The sequence below is a fragment of the Myotis davidii genome, unplaced genomic scaffold, assembly GCF_000327345.1.
Source record: "Myotis davidii unplaced genomic scaffold, ASM32734v1 scaffold993, whole genome shotgun sequence".
NCBI lineage: Eukaryota > Metazoa > Chordata > Mammalia > Chiroptera > Vespertilionidae > Myotis > Myotis davidii.
The window spans coordinates 1,737,129-1,754,821 of record NW_006285483.1 but is presented as its reverse complement, the minus strand read 5'-3'; the positions used below and the strand labels follow the sequence as shown (position 1 = coordinate 1,754,821).

General features: G+C 40.3%; 2 protein-coding genes across 8 annotated transcripts in view; both read right to left on the bottom strand.

Moving 5' to 3' along the window:
- Positions 1-611, bottom strand: part of TRIM37 (tripartite motif containing 37) — a 91,202-nt gene extending 90,591 nt beyond the window's left edge. For 3 of the 5 annotated variants that reach the window (XM_015559078.1, XM_015559077.1, XM_006756190.2), the window contains exon 1: positions 134-604. In XM_015559078.1, coding sequence (XP_015414564.1) covers positions 134-154 — 21 coding nt within the window. In that variant the 5' untranslated portion in view covers positions 155-604. Of the gene's footprint in view, positions 1-133 lie in introns of all 5 variants that reach the window. The other 2 variants (XM_015559079.1, XM_006756189.2) reach the window with 2 other exon arrangements.
- A 2,824-nt stretch (positions 612-3,435) lies between these two features.
- Positions 3,436-17,614, bottom strand: SKA2 (spindle and kinetochore associated complex subunit 2). 3 transcript variants are annotated; one of them, XM_015559080.1, is made up of 5 exons: positions 17,509-17,614; positions 7,647-7,733; positions 5,383-5,559; positions 5,253-5,303; positions 3,436-3,718 (listed from the first exon to the last, which is right to left on the bottom strand). In XM_015559080.1, the coding sequence occupies exons 1-5, from the start codon at positions 17,539-17,541 to the stop codon at positions 3,650-3,652; spliced, it is 417 nt and encodes a 138-aa protein (XP_015414566.1). In that variant the 5' UTR covers positions 17,542-17,614; the 3' UTR covers positions 3,436-3,649. The 3 variants fall into 3 exon arrangements, with proteins under 3 accessions (XP_015414566.1, XP_006756251.1, XP_015414567.1); XM_006756188.2 differs by lacking the exon at positions 5,253-5,303 and having other exon boundaries at positions 17,509-17,608; XM_015559081.1 differs by lacking the exon at positions 3,436-3,718 and having other exon boundaries at positions 5,253-5,559; positions 17,509-17,604.
- Between the last annotated feature and the right edge of the window lie 79 nt (positions 17,615-17,693).

The window sequence follows — 17,693 nt, the reverse complement described above, 5'->3', positions numbered from 1 at the left end:
CGCCCCCGCCCCGCCTCTCCACGGCGGCGGCGGCGTCCCTACCGGAGAGGACTAGGGAAAGGCGACCCGCTTAGAAAAACACTCAGCGGGTAGCATGGGGACACGAACCACCAACCTCCTCAAACCTCCTCACCTCTACACTCTGTTCATCCATTGCCTCCGACTCGCGGCGGGGCCTACAGCGACCCGCGGAGTCCGTGGTCTGACCTCTTAGGCGCCGGCCCGAGGTCGCCAGTTCAAACTGCCGCGGCGAACCACCCCGCGCCCACCTCAGGAGGCTCCAACGACGGCCCCGCGAGCGCGCCCCATCGCTTCAGGTTCCGCGCCAGCTACCCCCACTTCGCCATTTTATCCGCGTGCCCGCCCAACAGAGCAGTAGGAGGGCGAGAAGTGGCCGCAGGTCCTCCCTCCCGGCTCAGCCGCCCAACGGGGACCGCGAGACGCCGGCGGGCGGGCGGGCGCGCGCGTGTCGAACCGCTACTGAAGCCTGGCGCCTCAGGTCTCCAGCGAAGCAGGCGCTGCAGGGAATTCACAAACACCTACGGTAACCAGGGCAGCTGGAGGCGCGGCGGCGCAGAAAGGCGCTGGCGCGCATGCGCGCAGGACGCAGCGTTAGAGGAGCGGAGCCGAGAGGCGGGCACCTAGTTCCCGCGGTGCGGAGGCGCACACGAGATTTGGCGGCTCCCTGCGGCAAGGTAGCTCGCCTCCGACCCCTGGATAAGGCGGGCATGGGCAGGGCCCCGCCCCTTCAGGAGAGGGGCGTTGCCCCACCGATCTCAAAACTTGCGCGCGAACGAGCAGAGCCACCTGGAGTGCACGTGAAAAACGTAAACTGCACAGCCACACCCCTAGGTATTTAGACTCTGATTCTAGGGTAGAGACCCCACTAAATCCGCATTTTCAACAACCTCTCTCGGTGATTTTGGCTGCAGGCGGTGTATGGCCCCCCCTTTGCAAAACCGTGGTGCAGAGGTTACCTGGCTAGTGATTTTTTTCTTTGGGAGGAAGCCGAGACTCAGGTTTTTAAGATTTCCGCTCCACCTGAAGCGAAGCTCCAGCCTGTGAAGCCCAGAGCGGTATAGCTTCTCATTTCAGGGCTGGGAGAACGGGACCACAGGTTATGTAGACATAAGACCCACACCACACCTGCATTTCTTGCCACGTGAGGTGCGCGGTTGCCATGAGACTACAAAGTGCAAAGCGGTATCAGCTGTATTCGGCTTTCCTAGATTGGAGGCCGCTTTCTACAATTCTGTATCGTAGTTTAAAAATTGCAGGAGTTGAAGGTATGAGACAAGAGGCGTGCATCAAATTCTTGATTTAAATTTAATTTTTTCTTTCTAGTTTGTTGCAAACAACTATTACACTTAGCCCAACCTAGAATACACGTGTAAAGAATCAACAATAACTAGAAAGTTATTGACTATTAAAGCATTTGGATTTTATTATAATTAGTGGGCAACAACTTTATGTGTCAAAAATTATTTATGTACAGGAACTTTATTAATATTAATTGCCTGAGCACTGAAAAAAATGAATATCTGTTACAAAAATGTAACTACATTAAAGGAGGAGGCCTTTCTGTTCTTGACATATTCAAACTGGACAGGACAATTTTAACTGGAGCTACTCTCCAAACCTTGTTTGTCAGTTATTGTAAGTTGGCCAATGGACATACATGATCATAACAAATTCTTAAAATTATATTAAAGTATAATTCTATAACCTGCAGACCTAACATTTGATGTATTTTTCCTAGTCGTTTCAATGCCTTGTTTTTATTACATATATGGAACTATCATTTATTGAAGGATTACTAAATACAGTGGGGCCTTGACTTATGAGTGTCCTGACTAACGAGTTTTTTGAGATACCAGCTGTACCTCCGCGGATTTTTTGCATTGAGTTGATAGAGTAATTTGAGTTAAGTTCCTTAACGAGCTCGGTCTCGAAAGGAATTAAACTTGTAAGTCAAGGCCCCATTGTATCCTTCAATATTTATCCTTCAAAACGAAACAACATTTCATTGTGCTTCCCACCATGCAGGCACAGAGAAGTTAAGTGATTTGCTCAGGGTAAAACAGCTGGAATTTAAAACCTGCTATTTACATCTCAGATATGATGTTAAAGCCCAATTTTAACTTTAGAACAGCAATATCTGCTTCCATTCCCCCATTCAGCATTCCCTGAACATTAACAGTAATAATTTATAGGCAAGTCTGACCTCCTATTGCATTGATACATCATGATATACATCAGCCAGATGTGTATGTATTACTATTGTAAATAATCCTGTGATTAACATTTATACCAAGATCTGTCCTGTAATTCGGACAATTACGTTATTGTCAAGTTATTTAAAAATAAATAGGGAAATACATACAAACACACAAAACTAGCAAGCAGCAGTTGGCAGTACTCTTCTGATTTCAATTTCTTAGCTTTCATATAGAATAAACAAGTACAATAATATAGGCTGGAGGAGAACAAAGGCCGTACTGTAATACAACAGGGGAGAGTCACAGAAGGAGATGTGACAACAGAAGCAAAGCCAAGAGGGAAATCGTCAGATGTTATGCTGTGGAAGAATGCAGGTAGCCTTTAAAATGGAAAAGGTTGACTCCCCTTCCCACCTACTCCAAAGTATCCAGGAGTTTCTGAAGAGATTATGTCAATTATCCTCTGTAATAAAAGGGTAATATGCAAATCGGCCAAATGGCGGAATGACTAGTTGCTATGATGCACACTGACCACCAGGGGGCAGACGCTCAACACAGGGGCTGCCCTCTGGTGGTCAGTGCGCATTCACAGGGGGAGCACCGCTCAGCCACAAGCCAGGCTGACTGCTGGTGAGCGGCCCTAAGCTGTCAGTCAGACATCCCCTGAGGCTCCCGGACTGCGAAAGGGCGCAGGCCAGGATGAGGGAACCCCCCACCCCACCCCCAGTGCACGAATGTTGTGCACCGGGCCTCTAGTAGAAATAAAGTTGCAATATATTCTAATTTTTTAAGAAAAAATTTTTAAAGCAATAAAAGGACTACATTTTATCAAGAAAATAGCTCAGTAGAGAACAAAATGATGAAAATATTGATTTTAAATATTTTTCTAAAAAGAAATACAATAAAGACAACCTAAAACAGCATTTGAAAGCAGAACTTATGTTGCTCAACATTAACAAGCCAAAGGAATAGGACAAAAATAAAAGAGGCTGTCACAGAGAAATCAGCTTATTACAAAGGTTAGGTTTTATGGGACACTATAGGTCACTTAGCAACCTCACTAATAATGTGACCACATCTTCAATTAAAATTTTCAAAAATAGAAAATTATATACATATGTAATTTATAATATAAATATTTTTCCATCTTTAATTTCCAATGCACATTCATTCACATTTGACTGATAGTACATGATTCTTTTGTGCATATATTTAAATTCTTTCCCCATTCCATCCTTTTTATTGAAGTTTATTCATATCTGTCCTTATATTTCCCTCTTGTGAAAGGCATCACTATCCAGTCACCCAGGCCAAATTTTCTCTTTCACCATATCCCACCTCTAGTTACCATATGCTAACAAGACATCTTTCTAAATCTCTCTGGAATTGATCTCTTCTCCACCAGAGTTCCCTTTTGCAAGTCCATTTCTTCATAAATCTGACATGTGAGATTTTAATTGCTCTACAGCAGTTTTCTCTTCTTCAGTCATTGGTGACAGCTAGAAAACAAATGACAAAGTCTTTTTTTCCAAAACCTTTAAAAGCTTCAACTATAATTTTAACAAAAACACTTTTAAAGACTGTTAATTTAACTTCTTAAATATATATATATATATTAACTTCATATATATATAATCTCAGAGAGGAAGGGAGAGGGAGAAACATCAATGAGGAGAAAAAATCATTGATTGGTTGCCTCTTGCACATCCCTCACTGGGAATCGAGCCCACAACTGGGAATTGAACCATAGCCTCCTTGTGTCCTGACTGGGAATCGAACCATAACCTCCTTGTTCATAGATTGATGCTCAACCACTGAGCCATGCCAACCATACTAGTTAACTTCTTTATCACAACAACAAATGTTTCCATAAGCTCATACCATGTATATGATACAAATTTCAGAAAGCAGGAGAAAAAATACATTAGTTGGCTATCTATATACAAAGTGCTTTGATGTTTGAGCTTCCAAAGAACTTGCAATTAAGTTGAAGAAACAGCCCTAGCTGGTTTGGTTCAGTAGGTAGAGCTTCAGCCTGTGACTGAAGGGTCCTGGGTTCAAGTCCAGTCAAGGGCACATGCCCAGGTTGGGGGCTCAATCCTCAGTAGGGGTCATGCAAGAGACAGCTGATCAATGAATCTCTCTCATCATTGATGTTTCTGTCTCTCTCTCTCTCCCTTCCTCTCTAAAATCAATAAAAATATATTTTAATTTATTTTTAAAGTTGAAGAAACAAGACCAAGATGTCAAACAATTTAAGGACTATAATTGGACAGAACCAAAGAAGTCAAGTCGAATGCTATATGTAAAAGTATTTTGATAAAGAGAGTAAACAAAAATAATCTGGAAGTTTCCTCAGAAGTAGAAACTTGGGCTAAATTTTGAAGGATAATTAAGATGCTTTTAGCTGCAAGTAAAAGAAACACATTTCAAAATGGATAAGTAATACAAGTTATTATTATTGCAAAATAAATAGGACAGACTTTAGGGCTGGTCTGTTCATCAGATAAAGACTCAGTTTTTCCCATCTCACAGCTCTGATATTCTTAAAGGTAGCTTTATCTTTAAGAGGTGATGCTAGGCATCACCTTTATACAAAATGTTTATACAAAAAAAGTTTTCACCCTGGCTGGTTTGGCTCAATGGTTAGAGCATCAGCTTGTGAACTGAAGGGTCTCAGGTTCGATTCCAGTCAAGGGCACATGCCCAGGTTGCAGGCTCTATTCCCAGTAGGGGGTGTGCAGGAGTCAGCTGATCAGTGATTCTCTCTCATCATTGATATTTCTCTCCCTCCCTCTTCCTTCCTCTCTGAAATCAATAAAAATATTTTTTTTTAAAGAAAGAAAAGTTTTCTCTTGCCAAGGCCCTCTCATTAGTGAGGAAACTCTTCCTCATTTCCCACTTCCAGGCTCCCTCTTCACATGTCAGCTGGGTTACAAACCCATTCCTGAATTAAGTTTACTTAAAGGAAAATCCATTCCCGTTGCCAATCAGGCACACACTGAAGCTGAGGATAGTGCCAGCTTTATTTACCTCAGGTATGAGGCTGTGAGGGACAGCACACATCTCAAGAAAATCAGTACTCTGTAAGGCAGGAAGGAAGAACATAGATGCTGAGAAACAACCAGCGAACAGTATCCCACATGTCAATTGAAAGCATTACCTCCAGGTCTGTTTGCTTTTGTAGTTCTTGTATCATGGCCATAGTCTTATTGAAAGTAGCACAAATGCGGCTCTTAATCTCTTTCTGCTCATCAGCAATTGGCTTAAAGCGTGCCTGCAAAGTTTGATATCGGGACTTTATTGCTGACAATTCCTGTAAGAGTGTAACTGGATTTTTCTATATCAGGAAAAAAATTAATATATATTAAATTGTGGAAGTGAAAAATTAAGCTTCTTTTAATAATTAAAATTTATGCAACACATTTTACCATCCATTTAATCAAACACTGCATTTTATTATACAACTGTGTAATAAGGATGGAAAAGGGGAAGAAAGAAGTAAGACTTAGATTCTATTCTAAAAAAATTTAAAGCCTAGGTGCAGAAGTACAGGATAGGGAATATAGTCAATAATAGTGTAATAATAGTATAACCTGTATGGTGTCAGGTGGGTACTAGAATTAATGGGGGGAATCACTTCGTGAATTATATAATTGTCTAATCACTATGCTATACACTTGAAACTAATATAAAATAATACTGAAATATCAACTATAGTAAAAAAATAAATTAAAAAAAAATAAAGCCTATGTACAGAAATAGCTCACAAAAAAAGCAACATTAAACAGCAAATAAGGTCACTTTAGATACATATTTGATGCATAGTTCACAACAATTAATTACATAATATTTCTAAAATACAATTCTAAATACTATTCATAAGATGATTAAAGGAACTATATTAATTTGTCATTAAAGAATAAGATAACTTGAAGCCACTTATAAATTCTTAAACATACTGCCATGAGGCTTAAGTATGTATAAATACTAATTCATTGACTTCACTATATAAATAATTCAAGTCAGCTCAAGCAACTGTATTTATAAAGGGTGTCCCAAAATTCATGCAAGATTTGAATTTAATGGTGCTCGCTATCGCGATATGATAATCCAGTTTTTTGTACCTAAATTGCAAGATATGGATGTGGATGACATGTGGTTTCAACAAGATAGTGCCACATGCCATACAGCCCGAGAAACAATTCAATTACTGCACAAGTCATTTCCCATCAAGATGAAAATGAGCCTCATCGAAATTCAGCCACATTTATGCAAAAACGGTCATGGAAAATTTCAACAAAAGAGTGCATATGTGCCAGCAAAGCCGTGGAGGCCATTTACCCGATATGCTATTCCATACATACCCCTATACTGTATACTTTGTGAATCAATAAAAAATTTACAATTTTTAATTATAAACCTGTGTTTTCTATCAAAATTACTTCTTGCGTGAATTTTGGGACACCCTTACATTACACTGGTTTTTCAAATTCTTTTTAAAATATAGCCACTATTCCATAAAAGACATTTTTTACTGTATTTTTCCAGTTTTTCTACTGGAGATCTTTTATCCAATACAATGTCCACTATCTAGAAACATGGTAGAAAATCTACCCCTAAGGATGAGAGGGGGTGTATAATGAGTAGATACTCCTAAAAGCATCTTAATATATATTTGATGCTATTTATTAGTTCTTTGACCATATCAAACATACTAAGTATTCTTTTTTCATGGTGTCTATCTTCTGTTCCTTTCCTACTTGTAATGGCCATGCCATAGGTCTTGATCATTCTCTGCAGAATTATTTTATCAGTCTTTTTTTTTGTAGTATATTTTCTATTTATTAAACTTTTAAATATATATTTTTATTGATTTTTTACAGAGAAGAAGGGAGAAGGAGAGTTAGAAACATTGATGAAAGAGAAACATCGATCAGCTGCCTCCTGCAAACCCCCCTCCGGGGATGTGCCCGCAACCAAGGTACGTGCCCTTGACCAGAATCGAACCTGGAACCCCTCAGTCCGCAGGCCAATGCTTCATCCACTGAGCCAAACCAGTCAGAGCTATTTATTAAACTTTTATACAGTCATTCGGTCGCAACAGTCACTTAGGCTTTTATATAGATAGATAGACTGTTCTAGAGGTATCTATATTCTCTCACAATTTCAAAAGCTTCCACAATGGTTCGCATCTCCTGACTCAATAATTCTTTTATAAGTGTTAAAAAAATAAAATAGCCACAAATTTCCTTGACCATGGGTATAAAAATATGCTGTGACCAAGTTTCCAACATAAAAAGATTTTAAGATTCTATGAGGTCAGTACTTAATACTGTAATTATTATAATCACTACTATTAGAAATACTATCAGAAAATCTTTTGATAAAATATTCTGTTGAAAAGACATTGATTTTGCAGATTACCTCGCCTGCTGAATCAGGATGATTAGTCTTGATTTCATATTCCAGCCTGTATTGAATGTAATCCAGATCAGAATCAGCTTTCTGGAACTAAAAATCAGCAGAAATCATTATTCTGTGAACCAAAAGTCATATTAATAAACATGATCCTGCAACTATTCTTCCTTTTCTCTTTATATTTTTTAGTATTTTAATAATGTGATATACAACTCATTTTGAAAATATGGAAATAAAAAAGTATAAAAAAACCCTAAATGGTCTATTAACTAGGCTATATTAAAAATTTCTTAAACTAGCTAACATTTTGAAAATCATTTCTCTCTGCATGTGTCTTAGATTTTGAGCCAAAATTAAAATACCAAGAAGCCACCACCATCATATATTAATACAGTAACTAACAATGTCTTCAAGAACTCCCTAAGGTCACTGACACCCTCATCAGTTAGGCAGTGGTTTTTCCTCTCTCGTAGGAAATGAGGTTTCAAGTTAAAACACAGAACAAATTTATTTTCAGGGATCCCTCACAGTTTCCATGATCTGCAACCCTATTATTCAAAAAACTACAAATTAATGCTACACAGACCAAAATTAGAGAGCTTAAAGTCACAAATTATGCAAGGAAAACTACATACTAGTAGGCCACAAAAGTAGCCATCTGAATAGACCCAATTTATTGAACGTAGGTCCTAGGATAGAACCATCGTCTGTAGTACACCTTTCATGGGGAAAAAAAAAAAGGGAAACCTACCACAGACCTAAATATGTGTATGTACATATAGAAAAGCTGGAAAGGATATCTAACAGAAAAAGTAGTTTAGTGCTCGCTTCAGCAGCACATATACTAAAACTAGAAGCCCAGAGCACGATTTGAAATTGCACAGCACCGCCCACCCTCGAGTTGCTGGTCCAGCCCTGCCTCGCACCCCGGGCCCAGCAGCAGCCGCAGCTGCTGCTGGTCTGGCCCTGCCTCCCTCTCTGGCCCTTGAAGCAGCCGCAGCCGCTGCTGATCAGACCCTACCCCTGCCGCCCCGCATCCGACACTGCACATGCAACCTCCTCCTGTCTGGTAGACCCATTACGGTGTCCCGGTTAATTAGCATTTTTCTCTATTATATATACAGATTGGAAAAATACAAAGATGATTAGCATGGCCCCGGCACAAAGATGACACACAAATTCATGAATGATTCCGTATTAAAAAAGAAAAAGTGGTTTATATCTGAATGTGTTTAATTTATAAATTATTCTTAACTTTTCAAAATTCTGCATCTTTTATATTATTTTAAAGCAGGTACTGCCTTGAATTTATCAAGGAAACATCCATGAGTTTACTATGGAAGGCAAAACATGATTTCCACAGGGAAATTGCCTAGCCTACAGCGTAGGAGAGTGCTTTGGGGATAGAGTTTGGACCTTATTATGAACTTAAGCTCTGAACTAAAGATTGGTTCTTAAAATTTTGAACCCTTAGTGGAAAGAGCCAAAAAAAACCCACTGTAAAAGTAGTTCTCAGGTCTAATGAGAAACAGTCTACAGATATTTCATTACACAAAAGGTAGATTAAGGCCTCTACTTTGGAATATAAAGTAAGATAAAATGGCTCTCAGAAGTTCAAATGCTTATAAGATCAGGAACTGTCATCATTGAATAAAATTTCAGAAAGAGATATACTAAAATTTCCATCACCAATTGCTCTCATCATTGACCTAAATTTGAATGGAAAATTTTGCAATTACCAAAGTTCTATCTTTATAACCAAAAATTTTTGGAGTGGAAATAAAAGGAGAGAGAAAGCCAGTTTTTGCTTTTAAATTTTTTCCAAAAATCTCTTAACAGCAAAGGAGTTGCTATGAGCCTAAAGAACAAACAAACAAACAAAAAATGTAGACATTGTTAACTTAAAATTTTTTAAAGTGTTTTCCAAAAAATAGAGGCGTTTTGTAATCTTTGTCCTACCCTATATGAGCAGCTGGCTTACGGGGGGCTGCAGAGCAGATTTTTGTGGATGACCTGCTGCCCTCCCATACTGCTGGCAGTATTGGAATAAATGCTCATATATGATTCAACCCTGTCTCTGCGCTTAATTGGCTCAAGTAGTGGCAGGCAGCAGGCACCCATTGATTGTTTGGTTACAAGGGCACATGCCTGGATCCCCAGTGTGGGGCATGCAGGAGGCAGCTGATCAATGATTCTCCTTCATCATTGATGTTTCTATCTCTCTCCCTCTCCCTTCCTCTCTGAAATCAATAAAAAATATATATATATTTTAAAAATCCAAAAAACAAAAAGAGGCTTTTCATGTCTTATATATACTGGTACTTCTTAGATTAGATGCCAAAAGTAAATTAATTGATAATAAGACTTCATAAACATACTAATAATTACTATATATGTACAGGTATATATAAAGAAATTACTGTTGGCATAATTTCCCATATTAGAATATGTAGGGGATTATCTTTTCCTTTATATAAACAGAGTGCGCAAACCTATATAACATGTGGATGAGAGAGTATGGGGAGGGGGATAGAGGAGAGGGCAAATCAAATTAAACAAAGGCTCTAAGCATTCAAGTACTGAATTGGTTTAATTACTGAAATAGACCACAATTTCATAGCTTTATATATAACACAAGGTTTTACATGATATTCTAAAGCATAATTTTAAATAAAAGTTTTTAAAACAAATTACCACAGAATTCTTAACATTATGGCATTTGTGGCTTTAGGGTTACTTTAAAACAATCTCTAATCTGGAAGCCCTTAATTGTTTATGAACCAGAAACTCTTAGGCCTATGAGGAGTTCTTTAAAATTATTTTATTGATTGATTTTATCAGAAACTCTTTAGAGAGATTTGTTATTCCACTTATTTATGCATTCACTGATTGATGCTTGTATGTTCCTTGACCGGGGATCGAACTCACATCCTTGGCATATCAGGACAATGCTCAACCAAATGAACTATCTGGCCAGAACCAGGACCTATGTGTTTTTTGTTTTGTTTTTTAAATATATATGCATATGTATTTATTTCAGAGAGGAAAGGAGAGGGAGATAGAAACATGAATGATGATAGAGAATCACTGATGGGCTGCCTCCTGCATGCCCCTCACCCGGGGATGGAGCCTGCAGTCTGGGCATGTGCCCTGACCAGGAATGAACCATGACCTCATGGTTCATAGCTTGACACTCAACCACTGAGCTACAACGGTTGGGCCCTCTGTGTGTGTTTTTAACTCAACACTTTAGTTCTGCTTAAAGTTTAATTAGCATAATCCCATAGTCCATTTAACAATGTCTTCTTGTTAAGAGAGTAGTTCCAGCTATGACTTCCTGTAATACCTGCAGGTCCACATGTGTTAAAATCCATCAAACATGCGCTAGCTGGTTTGGCTCCGCGGATAGAGCATCAGACTGCGGACCGAAGAGTCCCAAGTTCGATTCCAGTCAAGGGCAAATGCCTGGGTTGCGGGCTCGATCCCCAGTTGGGGGTGTGCAGGAGGCAGCCAATCAATGATTCTCTCTCATGACAATACAAAGTGTTGGTGAGGATGTAGAGAAACTGAAATCCTAATACATAGCTTTGGAAGAGATTTCAACAGTTTCTTATAAGATCAAGCATATATTTATCATGCTACTCAAGAGAAACAAAAACGTTATGTTTACACAAAGACTTGTAATACAATCTTTATAACAATTTATTCATAAATGGGTAAATGCTGGAAACAACCCAAAGTTGATAATGTGATATTCTATACAAAGGAATATTACTCAGTGACAAAAAACGGTCCAACTATTAATACATACAACATGGTCAAATCTCAAAAGCATTATGTTAAGTGTAAGAAACCAGACACACACACACACACACACACACACACACCCAGACACAAAGGCTGTATGTTGCATATAAGTACATTTACATGAAATTCTAGAAAAGGCAAGTAGTTGTCAGGGAATTTGGGAAGAAGAGGTTGACTGCAAAAAGGCATAAAAAGGGCATGGTGGTTACATGAGTATACACATTTGTTAAAACTCATCAAATTGTACTCCTAAAATTGGTGAGTTTTAATGTATGTAAACTATATCTTAATAAAACTGATTACAAAAAAATAGTGCTGATTCATACTTTATTATATCTCAATTACAAAGAAAGAACTTTAAATCAAGAATTCTTAAGTTTTAAATTTGAGCACTTACTACACGATGCACAGATTAAGATACAGGAAAAGTTATCATAGGAAATATATAACTGGCATTACTTTAATCACTTACTAATTCATTTTAAAATTCAATTAAATAATACCTAAGATTTGCCAGAGCCAATCAAAATCTGTTACAGAAAGTAGCAAATTATAAAGTACTACTCATTTAGATTAGCCTAAACAACTTTGGCTATAAAAATTATTCTCTTAATATATTTCATAATGCAGTGTTTTTTATTAGTAAAAAACTTTTTTTCAAATTATGACTTTTTAAAACACTTTGGTAATAACATTTTTTGTAATACAAAAAACGTTTTCAGGAACAAAGATTTTGGTAAACTACTCACAGACATTGAAGATGCAAGGCAAGAATCAAAATTCTGGTGTGCATCCTGCTTTCAGATGCTTTGACAATACTATTGCACTGCTAGTGTCAAGTACAGTAGTGCAATAAAGTCAGAGCATTCGTTAGCAGTAAAGGTAGAAAAGGAACACAAAAGCATCTTGCAAGAGTTGAAGCTTCAGTGAGAAAAGAATTTAAAGAAGAATTGCCATTTTGGACAGAAGACATGCAAAACCTAAGAACATTTTTATCAATGTTAAAAATAAATAAAAGAATCACACTTAAACATCAAAATGAGGTTGTTTTTTATGACTAACCTATGATTAATATTGAAATATAAACATACATATAGATAAAGTAATTTTGTAAATATGTCCTAAGTTTTACAAAGTTCAAAAATATTTCTGTTCTGCTGAGATATATTGGTTAGCTCCTCCATAGCAATTGATTAACTGCCATATAAAACAAGTCTTTTGAATAATATCAAAGAAAAAAAAAGTAAAATAATGCTTCCCAATCTCTATATACCCAATCTATCTCTGGAATATGCCCTAATATGCAAATAGACCGAATGGTGAAACAACTGAACAACCAGTTGCTATTATGTGCACTGACCACAGGGGGTGCGCGCAGAACATGGCAGGTGTCTGCAGCAGGCGGCAGAGCGTGGAACATGGCAGCATCAGCTGCGGCGGGATGGTGGAGCAGGTGAACGGGGGTGCCAGGCCAAGGTGGGGCACCAGCTACTGTCATAGGCGCGAGTTTCTGGTGGTTACTGAAAATTCTTTGCTCCCACATCCTTCGGTCCCACCCGGCGTTCACACCCGCTGCCAGCACCCGGCACCAGTCCTGATTGCTTGGCACCGTCAGTGGGTGCAAGTGGCAGCTGCCGGACCTTATCACCCCTGAGGGCTTCTCCACCTCCTCCTGCTCCTTAGGGTGATTGGGGCAGCAGCCGCTGCTCGCACCCACTGCTGGCACCGGCCCCAATGGCTCCGCGTCGTCAGCAGGTGCAAGCGGGACCAGCACCATCAGCATGTGGGAGTAGTAGTGGTGGGTGCGGGACTGTCCGAAGACAGGGGACCAGGGGCCACAGCGAGAAGAACCCAGTGGGGACATGGAGGATGGCCCGAACCCACCCCTGTGCCCACCACAGCCTCGCGACCCACAGTTCCTTTCAAGGTGCACGAATTTGTGCACTGAGCCCCTAGTTTAATCTAAAAATACAAAAAGCGCTTACCATCTTAGGGCTTTTTATCTAGTTTACAGACTTCCAGGGAATCAACGTATCCTAAACATGACATCATTAGCCCTACCTAGCTGAATATTATGAAAGGGCATTTTTAATTTTCAGTTAACCCCTAAAACATCAAAACATCTTTCTTAAACTTAAAAATCAAAGAGGCCCAGCTGGTGTAGCTCAGTGGTTGAGCATCGACCTATGAACCAGTAGGTATGGTTCCATTCTGGGTCATGGCACATGCCCAGGATTGGGGGCTGGATCCCCAGGAGGGTGTGTGCAGGAAGCAGCCAAACAATGATTCTCTCTCATCATTGATGTTTCTATCTCCCTCTCTCTCTGAAATCAATAAAAATATATATTTTTAAAAATCAAAGAGAGCCCTAACCAGTTTGGCTCAGTAGATAGAGTGTTGGCCTGCGGACTGAAAGGTCCCAGGTTCGATTCTGGTCAAGGGCATGTACCTTGGTTGCGGGCACATTCCCAGTGGGAGGTGTGCAGGAGGCAGCTGATCGATGTTTCTCTCTCATCGATGTTTCTAACTCTCTATTCCTCTCCCTTCCTCTCTGTAAAAAATCAATAAAATATATTAAAAAAATAAATAATAAAAATCAAAGAGAAAATAATAATGGAATAATAGGCAGGTGGCAGGCGAGAATGGGAGGGTGTCCAAAATGTAAATATTTAAGTATCAGGTTTCCTTGAATGCAAGCCAATTGACATCCTAACTGGTAAGAAATCAATTCAAAAGTCAGATGTAAGCCCAGAAATGGAAATAGTATCACACTATACTACCTTTTGTGCACAATCAGTGGTACCACAAAAGAAGGACACTAGACAAATACCCCTCATTAAGTGAAGGAAAAAGTTAGAGAACCCTACAATAAACTTATTTCCCAATTAGTAATGTTGACTGATGAAAAACCACTTTCCATTATTTTCATTAACCTTCCCTTAAATCAGCGGTTCTCAACCTGTGGGTTGAGACCCCTTTGGTGGTCTAACGACCCTTTCACAGGAGTCGCCTAAGACCATCCTGCATATTAGACATTTACATTACGATTCATAACAGTAGCAACATTACAGTTATGAAGTAGCAATGAAAATAATTTTATGGTTATAAACCATAAACATGAGGAACTGTATTTAAAGGGCCAGAAGGTTGAGAACCACTGCCTTAAATGGTCCAGTTCAACTACTTAGTTAGATTGAGCCTACGAAGAAATGAACAAAATTCAGGACAGCTGGAACTTGTCTTAACCTCAAATTCTGGGCCATATAAATCAGATATTAGAATATTTCAACTAAAAATCAGAGGATTGCATCAAAAATTATTTAGCTGGGCAAAGGATCTAAATAGACACTTTTCAAAAAGGACATACAGAAGGCCCAGAGACATACGAAAAAATGCTCAAAGTTACTAATCATCTGAGAGATGCAAATCCATATTTGTAAGGAATCCAAACCTTTAAACTGTGGTGCACATAGAGTGTTCATTCTTAGACGCTTCAGAGCCACTGACTACTGCGGGCAGGCGGCTGCCCCATTGGTCTCCGTACAGCCAATCACGCACTGCAGCCGCCTTTTAACAATACAGCATGATTTGATGAACAAAAATAGATCCAGAGACAAATGGCAGGGAGTGTGTGTGTGGGGGAGGGGTTGGGGGGGCGGTTAGAGAGCAACCAAAGGACTGATATGCATGCATATTAGCATAACCAATGGACACAGACACTGGGGTGGTGGGGGCTTGCCCGGGTTGGGAATGGGAAGGGGGGGTCAATTAGGTAAAAGGGAAATAAAAAAGACAATAAAAAAAATAAATAAACAAAAGCAAAAAAGAAAAAAAATTATTTACCTTTAGAATCTTAGAAACTAAACTGGTTCACAGATGTAAGGAATTCAAGAAGACCTCCTTTCTTCTTTTCCTCTTTTAAAAAGATTGTTTTAAAAACTACCCCATCATTCAAACATCTAAAAGTTAGAGTCTGGCTACCACATAATTCTCTAAAACCTACTTTTCCAGATGTACACTTAATCATTTTTTCCTTAAAATAAAATATGTTCATTCTATTAAAAAAAAGTCCTATGAGAATATTGGCTCAATATATTGCAAAGTCCAGAAAAGGCTTAATTGGTACCTCAAATAAACAGCCAACTTGAGGAGAGAAAAACTGTTAAAAGCAAAAGTAATATCACTTAGCATCTTACAATTAGGCAGAAGTGTGGATATGGAGGGAATTCAGAATGAGGGAGAAGAGCAAGACAATGTAAACATTTATGCCTGTAGATAGAATCAAACTACTAACAATTCTTTAACATGTTTTTGTGGTTGGGTGTTTTGTTTGTTTTTTTAAGAGAGTTAATGATAAAAATAACAAAACTTTGAACTAAACGTTCATTATTACTGCTTTTGGCAGCTGCAGAAAATCCTTCTTCTCTGCCATTTCTCTCTCTATCTCCAGCACCACCCCCCCAAACCCCGCAAATTTAAAACTCAAAACACTAGAAGCAACTGAAAGTTCAAATCGGATTTTTTTTTAATATTTTATTGATTTTTTACAGAGAGGAAGGGAGAGAGATAGAGAGTTAGAAACATCGATCAGCTGCCTCCTGCACACCCCCCACTGGGGATGTGCCCGCAACCCAGGTACATGCCCTTGACCGGAATCGAACCCGGGACCCCTCAGTCCGCAGGCCGACGCTCTATCCACTGAGCCAAACCGGTTCCGGCTCAAATCGGATTTTTATATGAGGGACTACAATTCATTAATACATCTAAGAAAAATCAGTTATATCAAAGTCTCCCATGTTCTGGGGGGTGGGAATAGGGGCGAGGATGGTATTCAGTTTCTTCCAGGATCATTACATGTGCGGATGGTAAAGCGACCCAAGATTCAGCTTGGAGAGGGCAACACAGGCAAAAAAAAAAAAAAAAAAAAAAAAAAAAAAAAAAAATGATACCTAAAAAGTAGTGACAGAGGAAAGCAAGGCGAGAAGGGGCGGATTGCGAGTGGAAAAGATTTTGGCTTCTCAATCTTATTTTTCTTTAACGGAAAAACCGACGGGAGCTCAAGGATGGGTGTGTCTTCCAAACTGCACGTTTTAAAGGAAGCCAGTCCACTCAAAAAAGCTGGTAATGCAGGTGAGAAAGGAGGGCTGAAGATACGGAACTACAAAGAGAAGGAAAAAGCGCGGGCGATCAAGCTGGCAGTCCAGGGACGGGAGGGAGAGAATAAAGAGGACAAGAGAGGATCCATAGAAGAAAACTGGAACAGCTCTCCAGCGAGGCGCCCTCGCGCAGGCCGAGCAGCAGAGGGAGTCCTTTCCAATGATTTGCCCCCGCCCCCAACTTTCACAAATGAATGAAACCCGGAGACTGGAGAGCAGGGTGCCTTCCTGGTTCCAATCCTGCACGCGCACCGGGAAAGGAGCTCACGGTTCAGGCGCCCACCGCTCCTTCCCCCATCCCAGGGTGGGCTGCCTGTCCCCTTAGGGCCAAACAAAAACTCGTCTAGAAGCGTTCTTGGCCTCTAGGAAGTGGAGCGCGCAAGTCTAAGCATCCTTCTCAGGCTTTTCAGCCCGCCGTGGAGGATGCAAAAACGTTCAGCCCTGAAGGGGTTTCCCTCCACCGCACTCGGTTTATCCCCACCCAAACCCACCCTCCATCCCTCTTTTCTGGGTGTGAACGACCTCTCCCCTAATGGGACGTTTTGGGACCATTCCAGTCTCATCTTTTTGGTAGAAATACAAGCGTCTGCACCAGCCACAGGTCCGTAAGGTGCGGAAAGGTGAGGGCAAGGAACAAACAATCCCACTGGCCCCACACCCTCGGCATCTCCCGCCATTTCCCTCACCAGTCTCCCGGATGTAACCCTTCCTCCCCCGCCCCCCTCCCCCCGCGGCGGTTAGAAAACCAGACGGCGGCGACTCCCTTTGGTGCAGGAGGAGGGAACTCGGGGTCTAGTCCAGCCTCCGCCGCCCAGGGTTTCCGGCGACTCTGAATTGCTTCCCACCTTGGAGGCCACAGGGGAAAAAATAAACTACCCAGCAGATCTCCTACACTTTACACTCACCATCAATTCCAGCTTATCGACCTCCTCCTCCATGTTGAATAGTTGACATTCCTCAGGCCCCGGCGGCGCTTAAGGCGCAAACCGTACTAGCACTGAGCGTCCCTATTGGACAGCTGTCACTCAACATCTTGCACTCATTGGCTGCTCCGCTTCACCGGCGCCCGCCCATTGGCGATTAGGCAACG